At 49.6% G+C, this 13,323-nt stretch overlaps 1 protein-coding gene across 8 annotated transcripts in view; it reads left to right on the top strand.

The window, feature by feature from the left end:
* The window catches only part of USP34 (ubiquitin specific peptidase 34), a 1,084,964-nt gene that overhangs the window by 776,709 nt on the left and 294,932 nt on the right, over window positions 1-13,323 (top strand). For all 8 annotated transcript variants that reach the window (XM_033939082.1, XM_033939080.1, XM_033939079.1 and 5 more), the window contains 2 exons: window positions 2,977-3,123; window positions 4,471-4,527. In XM_033939082.1, coding sequence (XP_033794973.1) covers window positions 2,977-3,123; window positions 4,471-4,527 — 204 coding nt within the window. The remainder of the gene's footprint in view (window positions 1-2,976; window positions 3,124-4,470; window positions 4,528-13,323) is intronic.

Genomic DNA, 13,323 nt, shown 5'->3' with positions numbered 1-13,323 from the left:
TATGATGTGGAGCTCTTCTCTAAAGAAGATTCAGTAAAGGTTCATCTGGATTACTGTTAGACTCAACTCAACTCCTCCACATGAGAGAGAGAAATCCCTTACCTGAGGAACTTTTGTTTGGAAAATGGCTAAGGCAATTTAAGGCAGAGACTGAAGAGGAACCCAAGGCAGAAATATTGGACATCCTCAAGTTTCTTACCATCACCACTAAGGAAGTTGTGATTATGCTATTTCATAGTCTTTTTAAAATACATTTTTGTTGATCAAATGCTCATATCATATATATTCAACAATCACAGCCTGTTTTTAGCACAATGAAGCATAATAATAAAAACCAGAAATCAACCAGCTGGGCTTTTAAATCTTTGGTAACTTTTATACAATCAGAGAATCTTTAAGGATATACAGGATGTACATGTCCTATCAAGATGGCTCCTGGATTCTGGAAATAGGTTCCTCACCATTCCCGAGTGGTTGATTCTCTACCCAAGAAGGGAAAAAGTTCTCTTTGGAGCCCCCAGGGAGAGAGGGGGATCGTTGGGGGGGGAAGGTGTTTTAGAATGCTATGACAACTTCTTACCAACTCTTAATAGGCATGTAATTGTGGAACGTTTTGTGCAGTATTAAGGAGTTTTACAGACACTTGAGAGAAGGCTGGTCAGTTCTGTTCATTAGCAGGTAAAGGAAAAGAACACAGAAGATTCAAGATCTGAGTTACCTATGATAGTTTCAGTGCAACAAGAGCTTCTGTTATGAGCATTAGTACCTGAAGACTCACATGGATCTATGCCTCAGAACTGATTCAGTGTGCATGAAAAACTTGTTCATGTGAAGTGCTGTGGAGAGAATCTCTTTGGAGATAAGGTTTAAGGAGCTCCTATACTCAACAAGCAGTACAGTGATACCCTTAAGACCCTCTTTGGATCTGGCTTCATTTTTCAGAAGGTATCAGAATGGAGGGCAATGAAACCCTATTACTCTCAAAGGTGTAGATACTCTGCTCCCTTCCATTCTACATAAGAGTTCTTGTTCTTGCTTTTAGACTTAATTCAGCTGTTACCAAAACTGGGGATGCGATTTTGACTGCCTTGATGAGAACATCACCTGTGTTCCAGTATCTCTATTGATAAACAGTGATAGAAGGGAGGCTCAGGATTTTACAATCCAATGGGCTCATTCCAGGAGGGAGGCTCAGGATTTTACAATCCAATGGGCTCATTCCTTATCATCCTGCTAGACCAGTCCAGAGCAATGGGATATGTCCGCTCACCAACAGATGGAGACAGAGGAAAAAACCTAAAGATTCTAATGACATCACCAGTGTAACAGATGGTGCAGCTAGGATCCTGTCATTATTTCTCTGCCTTTTCAGCAGATAGTGCAGGTTGGATTGACCAAAAGAAAAAAGAGAGAGAGAAGCTAGCGTGGGATGAACACAGAGGATTTAGAATCAGATAATAATATTAAATATTAAACTAAGGCCAGTACTGGGCAGACTTGCATGGTCTGTGTCTGTATATGGCTGTTTGGGGGAGGATGGGCTGGGGGGAGGGCTTCAGTGGCTGGGAGGGTGTGGATGGGTTGGAGTAGGTTTTGACGGAGATTTCGGCAGTTGGAACCCAAGCACAGTACCGAGTAGAGCTTTGGATTCTTGCCCAGAAATAGCTAAGAAGAAAAAATTTAAAAAAATTTAAATTGGATCAGGTTGGACCATTCGGGTCTTTATCTGCCGTTATCTACTATCTTATTATGTACATCCAAAAATAAAAGCAACATGAAACAGCCCAAATAATTCAGTATTAACATACAAAAAAACTTTTAAAAGTTCAAATAGTTTAAAATATAATTGCAATATACCAGTATCCAGTATTTTTCTTCACATTATTATTTTCTCACCCCACCTCTTTTGCTCGAACCATTTTGCATTGGTTTCAGACATTTCTGAAAGGCTGTAGGAAAGAAGTCCTTGTTGGAACTCGGTTTTCCAACTCTAAGCCTTTTGAAGTAGAGAGTTGCTTGGGGACAGAAATCCCGCCCGTCCTAATCAAAAAAGTCCATTCCTCCACTCACACCTCCGGGAATACTCTAGATCTGATTTTCATCTCAAAAGGCCTGCTACTCGACAACAAATCAATCCCGCTGACAAACTTTTAGGTTCCCCGGACTAACCACTATATAATCACATTCAACCTACACATTAAGACCAAAGGGCCAGTAGAAAACCCAGCCTCACAAAAAACAACCACACTCAACCCAAAGTCAGTCAACCTTCATGATTTATCCATGGGAATCTCCACACTAGACCTAAACACAGGCCCCAAGACTAACTCGTTAGAGGAAAAGGCACAGACGTGGCATTCTGGCATAAAGTCACTATGAAAAATTGGCAAATCTATTGCTGACTCAGTCAACCTGCTGGCACACCCAAAAATTGCAATCTGGGTACGCCACTGGCATATAAAATATGCACATGAAAAATGTATGCCTATGTTTACATGATTTGTGCATAGACATTCACAGGCTAATAGTTTAAGCAGAATGGAGGCAGGGTTGCAATGTACACAAGCATTTTAGAAAATATGCATATACAGTACACATGTAGAGTACAGACACATATTTATACCATCTTTGCAGTAGGTGTAAATTTGTATTTCAGTATTTGTGTACTAGTGGGACTGGATCTGGCAGAGACCTATGCTGCTTTTACAAAATAGGGACCTTTTTCTGATTTCCCACAAAGGTGTCCTGTTATAAAAATGAAACCTAACTTCTATCATTTATAACATTATTATTATTAAAGAAGTAGCCTTTTTTCCATGTTAAATAGATTTGATAATTGATTATGAAATTTTGAAAATGGACATCAATTGTAATTTGAATGTATAATAGTGTTATTGCCTTAAAATGTTTACTTAGCGATGATATGAGTAAAAAGCAATTCTAATAATAATGCTCTGTTGCCTTTATTTCACCCAGGAAAGTGAAAGCAAAGCATATAATCCAAGGCCTTTCTGTAAAACATATACAATGGATAAACAGCAATTAAACACTGGGGAGCAGAAAGACATGACAGAGTTCTTTACTGATCTTATAACCAAAATTGAAGAAATGTCTCCAGAACTTGTAAGTTGATAAGTTTTATGTTAATACTAGTCTTATAGCCCGTTACATTAATGGGTGCTAGAATATATGTGTATGAATGTGTGGTTTTATTTCTTTTTCTCTCTCCTTAGCCGCTTTCTGTATTTCTGTCTTTCTTTTTTTTTCCTTGGCTGTCCACCACCACCCTTTCTCTCTTCCTTTTTCCTCCCCTGTGTCCTCCACCACCTCATCACTGCTCACCTTATCCAGCAGCAGCCCTTTAATTGATCTTTTTATTTTTTATTTCATTCTTTTCTCTGTTTCCGGGTTCAACTCTTAGTTTCCATTCTTTCTTCTCTTCCCACACTTAATGCGATTACATTCTTTTCTCCTTCTAAAAATGCATTTCCTGTTGCCTGTCTCCATTCTTTTAATATTCATACCAGACCGTCTTCCTTCCACTATCCTATTCAATTTTCCCCCTCCTTCTAGTTTTTCCATTGCTGTCTCCTAGTTCCATTTCTGCCTTTTCCTTCAGCCTCACCATCAAATTTCTCATCCCTTCCTCATTTCTCCTTATCTGACCCTTTGTCCTGGTCTTTCCTTTTCCCTACTTCATTGCTTTTTCCTTTTTCTCCATCTTATTCCTCTCCCCCTTTCCTTACCTCATCATCATTATTACCCCCAAGCCAATTCTCTTCCTCCCTTCTCGGCCTAGACCTGGGGATGGTCGTTAGCATGAGCGGACACTGCGGGAGCCCTTCTCGAAGGGGCGGGACAGGCTGGTGAGGAGCTCCCCGGTACCAGCGCTGCTCTCCCTCTCAGCAGGCCGGGCCAGGCCGGACCGCTGCTTCTTCGCTCCAGAGCTCGGCAGGGGGCGGAGAGCGGGCGCAAGGGAATCGGGGCCATGCTGCCAGCGGGACAGCCCCAGCCCTCTCCCTCCTCCCCTCATGGGCTTGTGGAGGCAATTGGCAGCTGTGGAGCTGCTGCAGGCCGGAGGTTTGTGTCGCGGTGGGAGGGTGGGCAGCAAGGATCGGACACGCACCGCCACGCGAACAGGGCTCTCCTCGACCCGGGGCTTCGGCGCCATCGACGGAGGGAAAGAGGCGCTGTGGAGGCGATCGGTGGCTGGCTGCGGTCCAGGCTTGTGGAGTCGATCATGGTGACCGGGCCCTTTGAAAGCAGCGCTAGGTGGAGAGCAGGGAGGCTGTTGTGAGGTAATAAGCGCGCATGCGCACTCGTGCCGCCACATCCCGACAGAAAAGGGATCAGGGAACACGCGGTGCGAGTGCACATGCGCGCTTAGCATTTTATTATTTAAGATGGCTCTTAACATTTTTAGATTTGCTCAAATCATATGTAACTACTGATCTTTTTTTTTCTCCATAGAAAAGCACAGTGAAAAATTTATTTGGTGGTGTTATCACAAACAATGTAGTTTCTTTGGTAAGTAACATTTTTTGTTCATGCATTTCCTCAAAGATGACTGACAGCTGTATGACTATGATTGAGTCAAGGGTGTCTAGAAAGGACATAAATTACAAAACTGAATGTCACCAATGACTTGATATCCAAAGCAATTTGATCAAACAGGAGAGGATCCTGGCTGTTTAAATGGTTTGTCCAGGCCTAAGCAGCAATATTCAGCAACACTTAATAGGGCAAACTGAGGGGGCAGTTTGGGTAGAGCAGCCACCTAGCCAGTTAGTTGTGATATTCAGCCCTCCAACTGGCTAGGAACCCACATAACATATGGACAGAAAAAAGGCTGTTCCTCAATCACTTTGGGGCAGCTACTAGAAGGTTACAAAAAACATTTTGCAGTGGCCCCAGACTGGGGCAGGAGTGAGTGTGCATTGCTTCTGCCCATTTACCATTGGACCACCAGATTCATCAAAGTAGGCCCAGGTGAGAAGGGGAGTCTTAAGGGGTGGGGGCCTGAGCTTACCTTGTATCTTTTGGGGGTGGGGATTGGGCTGTGGAGGTGATTATTTCTGTTCTAGGGAGAGTGGGGGGAATGGGATCTAGGATCAGGATCTGGACTTAGAAACATGTTGGCAGATAAAGGCCAAATGGCCCATCCAGTCTACCCATCTGCAACATCCGATATCTCTTCCTTTCTCTAAGAGATCCCAAGTGCCTGTCCCACACATGACTGTCTTACATTCACTATCTCCTCTCCCTAAGAGATCCCATGTGCCTGTCCCACACATGACTGTCTTGCATCCACTATCTCCTCCTCTCCCTAAGAGATCCCATGTGTCTGTCCTACATATGACTGTCTTACACAGATCACGGCCAGTAATCAGCAGGGACCTGCATAAGCTCCAGTGGTTACTGCTTTAACAATTAGCCCAAGATATTCAGGGCCAGATTCTCAAAACTCGCCAGTAAAATCCAGTGAGTTGATGTAGTGATCATAGTTGGAGCAATTTGACTTTTACGGGCAATTCTCAGCATAATAGCATGCAAATTATACGCATACTATTTTGCGGATAATCGCCGGTAAAGGGGGGAGTAACTGTCTTTGGAACTTACTCTGAAGAATAATCATTAGGTACAGCTCCTCCCTCCTGTCAAAGGTGCTCTCCCTGCCCCAATCAACTGAACCACAGTCCTGCCAGCTCAGCTGATTGACTGACACCCCCTTCATCTACTGCTGCCTGCACACACACCCTGTACATGATCAGCAGAAGGATGCCCACTCCCTTCTGCTACCCATAACCCCTGTACCCCGACAGCCCCCTGCCCTCCCATACCTTTAAGACAAAGATCAGCAGGAGGGATGCCCACTCCTACTGCAGTTGTTTCCCCATCGACAAACCCCTCCTACAGCGCCCCCCTTCCCCCCCCCCCCCCGTACGTTTAAGACGAAGACCAGCAGTAGGGATGACTACTCTTTCCGGCCGACAGGCCCACTTATTCAAAATGGCAGGCCTTCCCCATCCAAGTGCATACTGGTATGCACTGGGGAGTGGCCTAAGGCTCTGATTGGCCTAGGCTGATTGAAGTAGGCCATCTGCTTAACTATGATAGACAAAAGTAGAAGACCAGTCTACACATAAAGAGCAAACAATAAAAAAATGGTGATGATCCAAGACAGAAGAATGAAGGTAGAAGAATCCCAAGGGTGGTTAGGATTGCTTTATTGTGGTATCCAAACATATAATCAATTACATTGATGTGATATGGCTCGTTTTGGCAAAATGGTGTATGAACATACTCATAGAAACTTGATGGCAGATAAAGGCTAAATGGCCCAACCAGTCTACCCATCTGCACCATCCACTATCTCCTTTTCTCCCTAAGAGATCCCACATGCCTGTCCCATGCTTTCTTGAATTCAGACACAATCTTTATCTCCACCACCTCTACTGGGAGACTGCTCCACATATCTACCACCTTTTCTATATAATAAGCATTTCCTTATATTATTTCTGAGCCTATCATCAATTAACTTCATCCTATGCCCTCTCATTCCACATCTTCCTTTCAAATGAAAGAGACTTGCCTCATGAACATTTATGCCACTTAGGTATTTAAACATCTCTAGCATATCTCCCCTCTCTTGCCTTTCCTCCAAAGTATACAGATTGAGATCTTTAAGTCTGTCCCAATATACCTTATGATGAAAATCACTGACCATTTTAGTAGCCTTCCTCTGGACCAACTCCATCCTGTTTATTTCTTTTTGAGGGTGCAGTCTCCAGAATTGTACATAAATTTCTAAATGAGATCTCACCAGAGTCTTATACAGGGCCATCAGTGCCTCCTCTTTCCTACTGGCCATACCTCTATAATCAAGAAACCTGAGAGAAATAACACAAAACATGAATTATTAAAGTTACTAAAGTTTATAAATGAGAAGCGGTATCCTCAGCGTGAGATGTCAGCGAAGGGAGAAAATCTCCAGCGCTTTACACAACAAGGCAAAGGTGAACAAACCTCTGCCTGCACAAAATCATAGGATACCTCCCGTGTGCTAACAAAATAGTGAAAATACCACAGTGAAAACTTATAATGACGCAGGTAAAATCAATCATCAGAACCACTCTGAGAAGCCCCCCAGCCAACTCCCCCAGTAACCCTACACTTAGCTGGAAAAATGTATGTCCAAAGATCTTGCTGAAGATTAAGGGGTGACACAATCATCCAGACACCCCTGGATGCGGGTTCAACCAAGCTCGGTTTCGGAAGTACAACCTCCCTTCATAAGGAACCCATAGTTGCTTGGTAGCTGACTGAGTAGCAAAGGTCCCAGCCATTTTTTTTCTGACAGATAAGGAGTTGCAGGTCCCCTTTGCCTGTGCCAGGAAGCAGGGTCTTTGTAGTTTCTCATCACATATAAATTCCAGGCAATTGGAATAAAATAGCAAATAGAATTCATCTACCCAATTGTCTTTGGACCAGCAAAACCTTACAAGATATCTTCTGGACCAGTGAAGCCCATTCCTGGATTGGCTGGTAAAGGATGAAAAGGAGGAGAGCAGACCCTTTCAACAGTTTCTAAAACTACCTATGCAATAATTCTCATAGCACCATACTTGCCTCAACTGGATACCTCTTCTCAACAAACACTCAATTCTTTAGCACTCTCCAGACCAGTAGAGGTTAACTTTACGAATGGGTATATATCTAATCATGACCAGCAGGTGGAGACTGAAAACAAAACTTTGGGACAGTATATCCTAGCCCCTCCTCTCTATTTCCCTCAGTCTTCTTTCAGTCTCCAGCAGGTGTTGAGTGATCTGTACCCATCTCCCTTGGTAGGGCTGTTGGAATTTGTTTAAGGGGTTTATTGTCCCTGTTTTTAGCCGGACGGAGCTTGGACGGACTCTGTTTGGGGGTTCGTCCGACCTCGGGGGTGTCAAACCCGGCGGGTCACGAGCGGGGTCCCTCCCCCCACTTCCTCCACCTCCCCACATTTTTTTAGAGGAGCCTCAGCAATAAGCCTTGCCCCCTAAATCAAGCAAGACTATTGCTTTGAGAGCCTGTGGAGTCTGTTCTGTAAAAAAAAAAAAAAAAAAAAAAATCCTGAGGTAGTGCTGGTCTGGAGGGTTGTATCCCTTTAAGAAAACTGTATTTTACTGTATTTTTTCAACTAACCGGCACTTTTTTACAGCTAGGTCGCGTATGGAGCAATGAGCACTTCTAAAGGGAAAAAGTGCTCATTGTGCTCCAGACGCGAGGCACTCGCGGCCGGCCTGTGCAAGCGGTGTTCAGGCCGGTGCGGTGGAGGAGCTCCGTCGGCAGCGGCTGCAGGCGCCCAGAGCTCCCCGCCGATGGTGCCTCGCGAGTCGGCAGGGAACGGTGGAGAAGCCCGGTCTTCTCCGTCCGCCCACGGAGGGATTCCCCGAGCCGCCGACGGTCGGGTTTTAGAGGATTCCCTCTCAGCTGATATTTTGACAGCTGATGCCGGCTTGCCTGTTTTAGCGGCTGAGACTTTTCAGGTCTCTCAGCCGCTGCAGGCTGTGGAGGGAGCTGTTTTGGCGGGAAAGACGCCATCTTCTCTGTCTGGCCCCTCCATTTTGTCTTCCACCTCAGGTGACCTTCCCCCTGTTTTGACTATGCAGGGGCAAGGTTCTGCTGGGTCCCCTGCTGTGGCAGGGAGTCCCTTGGGACCCTCGGGGGGGTTTTCTCCTGAATTTTTCTTTTCTTTATGCAGAGCCTATTTTCAGGCGGCTGGGGGTCCCGGTTGCGCCCAGGGGGTCTCGGGGGGTGGTTTTTCCTCCGCGCTTCCTGCGGCTTTGCCTCTTTCGTCTGGCGTGACGTCCCCTCCGCCGCCTCCCTTGTCCAAGCGTCCGCGGGTGTCGTGGGACGAGAATTTGTGGTCTGAGGAACGGGTCGGTCTGGAGGAGGACCTGGACCCTTCTGAGGAATTCCAGGACTCTCTGGAGGGGACGGAAGCTGGCGGCGGGTTGTCGGATTTCCCGTTCTCCAGTGACGAGGCGTCTGTGGTGCGTCTTTTTCAGAAAGATGAGCTGCCTGACCTTATTCAGCAGGTTTCTTCGGTCTTGCGTTTTGAGGACGCGCCGCCGGAGACTCCGCGTGTGGGGGACCCCCTGTTGCGGGGGATCCGTTCCGTTTCCCGCTCTTTTCCTATGCATCAGGATATTCGGGATATTATCCTGGAGCAGTGGAAAACGCCGGAGACGCCGTTTCGGCTGGCGCGCAGCATGGCTCGCCTGTATCCCATTCCTGAAGGGGATCGGGCTACGTTAGCTTCGCCGGTCGTGGATGCGGTGGTCTCGGCAATTTCCAAGCGGCATACCGTGCCTGTTGAGGGCGGTTCTGCCTTGCGAGACCCTGAGGAGCACAAATTGGAGGGCCTCCTTAAGCAAAATTTTCAGGTCTCTGCCTTTGGGGTCCAGGCGGCTATTTGTGGGGGACTGGTCGCTCGCGCCGTGTTTCGGTGGGCGGAGCGGGTCTTGGATCGAGAGTCTGACGACTGGTCTCTGGTGGATCAGGAGGTTGCGAAGATTGAGATGGCGGCCTCATTCCTCTCAGATGCTCTCTATGACTTGGTGCGGATCTCGGCTAAGTCTATGGCTTTTGGCGTGGCCGCAAGGCGTGTGTTGTGGCTGCGCGCTTGGGCGGCGGATGCTGCGTCCAAAGCTAAGCTTACTAAATTTCCCTTTCGGGGGTCGTTTTTGTTTGGAGAGGACTTGGATAAGTTGATTCAGACTCTGTCGGACTCGAAAGTTCCCCGTCTGCCGGAGGACCGTGCCCGCCCGGCGTCTCGGGGGGGTGCGGCCCGGGGGCGTTTGCGGGATTTTCGCAAGTATCGCCCTGGGCGTGGGGCTGCTTCTTTCCAGTCTCCGGGATTTTCCCGGGGTCGGTTCTTCCAGCGTATGCAGCCCTTTCGGGGGGCCCGTCGGGGGGCAGGGAATCCCTCCGCCGGTTCCCCCGCTTCCCGTCCTGCACAATGACGCCTTGCCGGCGCCCCCTTTGGTTCCGGTGGGGGCCCGGCTGCGCGATTTTTTCCCCAAATGGGCCGAGATCACGTCCGATCAGTGGGTCCTGGAGGTGGTGCGGGACGGTTATGCCCTGGAGTTCGCCCGCTCTCTACCGGATTTTTTCCTCGCTTCTCCATGTCAGACTCCGGGGAAGACGCAGGCTTTTCGCCAGACCCTTCAGCGCTTGCTAGATCTCAGGGCAGTTGTTCCGGTGCCCCCTCCGGAGTGGGGCACGGGCAGGTACTCCATTTACTTTGTGGTGCCCAAGAAGGAGGGGACTTTTCGGCCCATCCTCGATTTGAAAGGGGTCAACAGGGCTCTCAAGATTCCCTCTTTCCGTATGGAAACTCTGCGGTCGGTCATTCTGGCGGTTCAGCCGGGGGAGTTTCTCACTTCTCTCGATCTGACGGAGGCCTACTTGCATGTTCCCATTCGGGCCTCTCATCAGCGTTTCCTGCGCTTTGCGATCTTGGGTCGGCACTTTCAGTTCTGTGCGCTTCCCTTTGGGCTGGCCACGGCTCCTCGGACGTTCACCAAGGTGATGGTGGTCGTCGCGGCAGCCTTGCGGTCGGAAGGCATCCTGGTACACCCCTACCTGGACGACTGGTTAATTCGGGCAAAGTCGTTGCAGGAAAGCTCCCGGGTGACTGCTCGGGTGGTGGAGTTTCTCCGGTCGCTGGGCTGGGTGGTCAACCTTTCCAAGAGTCGGTTGGTCCCGGCTCAGCGTCTGGAGTACCTAGGGGTGCTGTTCGACACCTCCTTGGGGAAGGTCTTCCTCCCAGAGGGCCGGGTGAGCAAATTGCAATCTCAGATTCGCCTGCTTTTGGCGTCCCGGTGTCCTCGGGCGCGAGATTTCCTCCAGGTCTTGGGGTCGATGGCGGCGTCCCTGGACGTGGTGAGGTGGGCGCGGGCCCACATGCGTCCTCTCCAGTATGCTCTGCTCCGGAGGTGGTCTCCCCAGAGGCACGGGATGGATGTTCCGGTCCCCCTGCGAGGCTTGGCGCGCTGCAGTCTGCGTTGGTGGCTCCAGACCCCTCACCTAGTTCAGGGGGTGGGTCTGGATCTCCCGCAGTGGACGGTGCTCCTGACGGATGCGAGTCTCCTGGGTTGGGGGGCTCAGTGTTTGGGTCACTCAGCTCAGGGCACCTGGTCCGCGGAGGAGGCCGCCTGGTCGATCAACGTGTTGGAGACCAGAGCGGTCCGTCTGGCGCTGTTGGCTTTCCACTCCCTGTTGCGGGGCAAGTCGGTCAGAGTGCTGTCGGACAATGCCACGGCGGTGGCTTATGTCAATCGTCAGGGGGGTACCAAGAGCACTCAGGTGGCGCAGGAGGCGGCTCTGCTCATGGTTTGGGCGGAATCCCATCTGCTGGACCTCTCGGCCTCTCACATAGCCGGAGTAGAAAATGTTCAGGCAGACTTCCTCAGTCGTCACTTCCTAGATCCAGGAGAGTGGTGTCTCGGCGCCGAGGCGTTTCAGTTGATAGTGCAGGCTTGGGGGCAGCCCCTGATGGACCTGATGGCCACGGGTGGCAACGCCAAAGTGCCCCGCTTCTTCAGTCGTCGCAGGGACGGTCTGGCCGAGGGTCTGGATGCTCTGGTCCAGCAGTGGCCAACGGAGGGGCTGTTGTATGTGTTCCCTCCTTGGCCGCTGGTGGGCAGAGTGCTTCTTCGCATTGTTTACCATCCGGGTTTGGTGGTGCTGGTGGCGCCGGATTGGCCTCGCCGTCCGTGGTATGCGGATCTGGTGAGGCACCTGGTAGCGGATCCTCTTCCTCTGCCTCTCACGGACGACCTTCTGATGCAGGGTCCCATTCCCATGTTCGACCCGTCTCCCTTCTGTCTTACGGCGTGGCTCTTGAAAGGGGTCGCCTTAGCAAGAAGGGATATTCAGACAAGGTGATCTCTACACTGTTGGGGTCCCGGAGGTTTTCTACCTCTCGGGCTTATGTGCGGGTTTGGCGTCTCTTTGAGGAATGGTGTCGGGCGCGGGGAGTGACCTCTTTTCGCGCTTCTCTGCCTAACATTCTGGAGTTCTTGCAGGATGGCCTGGATAGAGGCCTGGCTTGGTCTTCTCTCCGGGTTCATCTTGCGGCCCTGTCGGCTTTTCGAGGGTTGGTGTCAGGTCAGCGTTTATCGGCTCTTCCTGATGTGATTCGGTTTTTGCGGGCGGCCAAGTTGCTTAGGCCTCCCCTACGGCCCTCGGTTCCCTCTTGGGATCTTAATCTGGTGCTCTCTGTTTTGGTGCGTCCGCCTTTCGAGCCGTTGGACGACTGTTCTTTGAAGGACCTTACTTTGAAGGCGGTCTTTTTGGTGGCCATTACTTCTGCTAGGCGTGTTTCTGAGCTGCAGGCTTTCTCTTGTAGGACTCCCTTCTTGGAGTTTTCTAGGGAGCGGGTCGTCTTGCGGCCTGTTCCTTCCTTTCTGCCTAAGGTTGTTTCTCCTTTTCATGTCAATCAATCGGTGGTTCTCCCGGTCTTGGGTGGTCGGGAGGGCTCTTCTGAGCAACGGCAGCTGCGCAAGTTGGATGTCGGTCGGGTCCTTCGCTCTTATGTGCAGCGGACCCAGGAATTCCGGAAGTCCGATCATCTCTTTGTCCTCCTGGCGGGTCCTCGTCGGGGAGCTGGCGCTTCTAAGGCTACTATTGCGCGCTGGATCAAGGAGACGATTGCTTCCGCTTATCTTCTGAAACAGCAGCCTGTTCCGGAGTTTCTCAAGGCTCATTCCACTCGGGGTCAGGCGGCTTCTTGGGCTGAGTCGTCGCTCGTGCCTCCTGTGGATATTTGTAAGGCTGCGGTTTGGTCCTCCTTGCATTCCTTTGTTCGTCATTATCGGGTTGATGTGCAGGCGCGTCGGGACGCGGTGTTCGGTGAGCGTGTACTGGTATCGGCCCTTCGGGGGTCCCGCCCGTGAGAGGGACTGCTTTGGTACGTCCCATTCGTAAAGTTAACCTCTACTGGTCTGGAGAGTGCTAAAGAAGGAGAAATTAGGTTCTTACCTGCTAATTTACTTTCTTTTAGCTTCTCCAGACCAGTAGAGGTCCCCACCCTGTCTGTTGTTGTTGTTGTTGGGGCTGTTGCGCGGGCAGTTTTTGGTTTTTGCTGCGGGTTCTAGTATTTTTCTAGGGCCGGGGAGAATTGAAGAACAGCGGCTGTGGCTCGGCTGGCTTAGCTGGCGAGCTGTGGGGACATTCTTCCTTCGGGAATTTCTCCTCTGCATTTTCCAACAGCATTTTGGGTTTGTTATTTGTTACTCCTTTCGGAGTATTGTTTTTTCTCTCTGTTGTTTT

Source organism: Geotrypetes seraphini, chromosome 3 (assembly GCF_902459505.1).
Source record: "Geotrypetes seraphini chromosome 3, aGeoSer1.1, whole genome shotgun sequence".
Lineage (NCBI taxonomy): Eukaryota > Metazoa > Chordata > Amphibia > Gymnophiona > Dermophiidae > Geotrypetes > Geotrypetes seraphini.
Note: the sequence above shows the minus strand (reverse complement) of the source record. Positions and strands in the feature narration are given on the sequence as shown.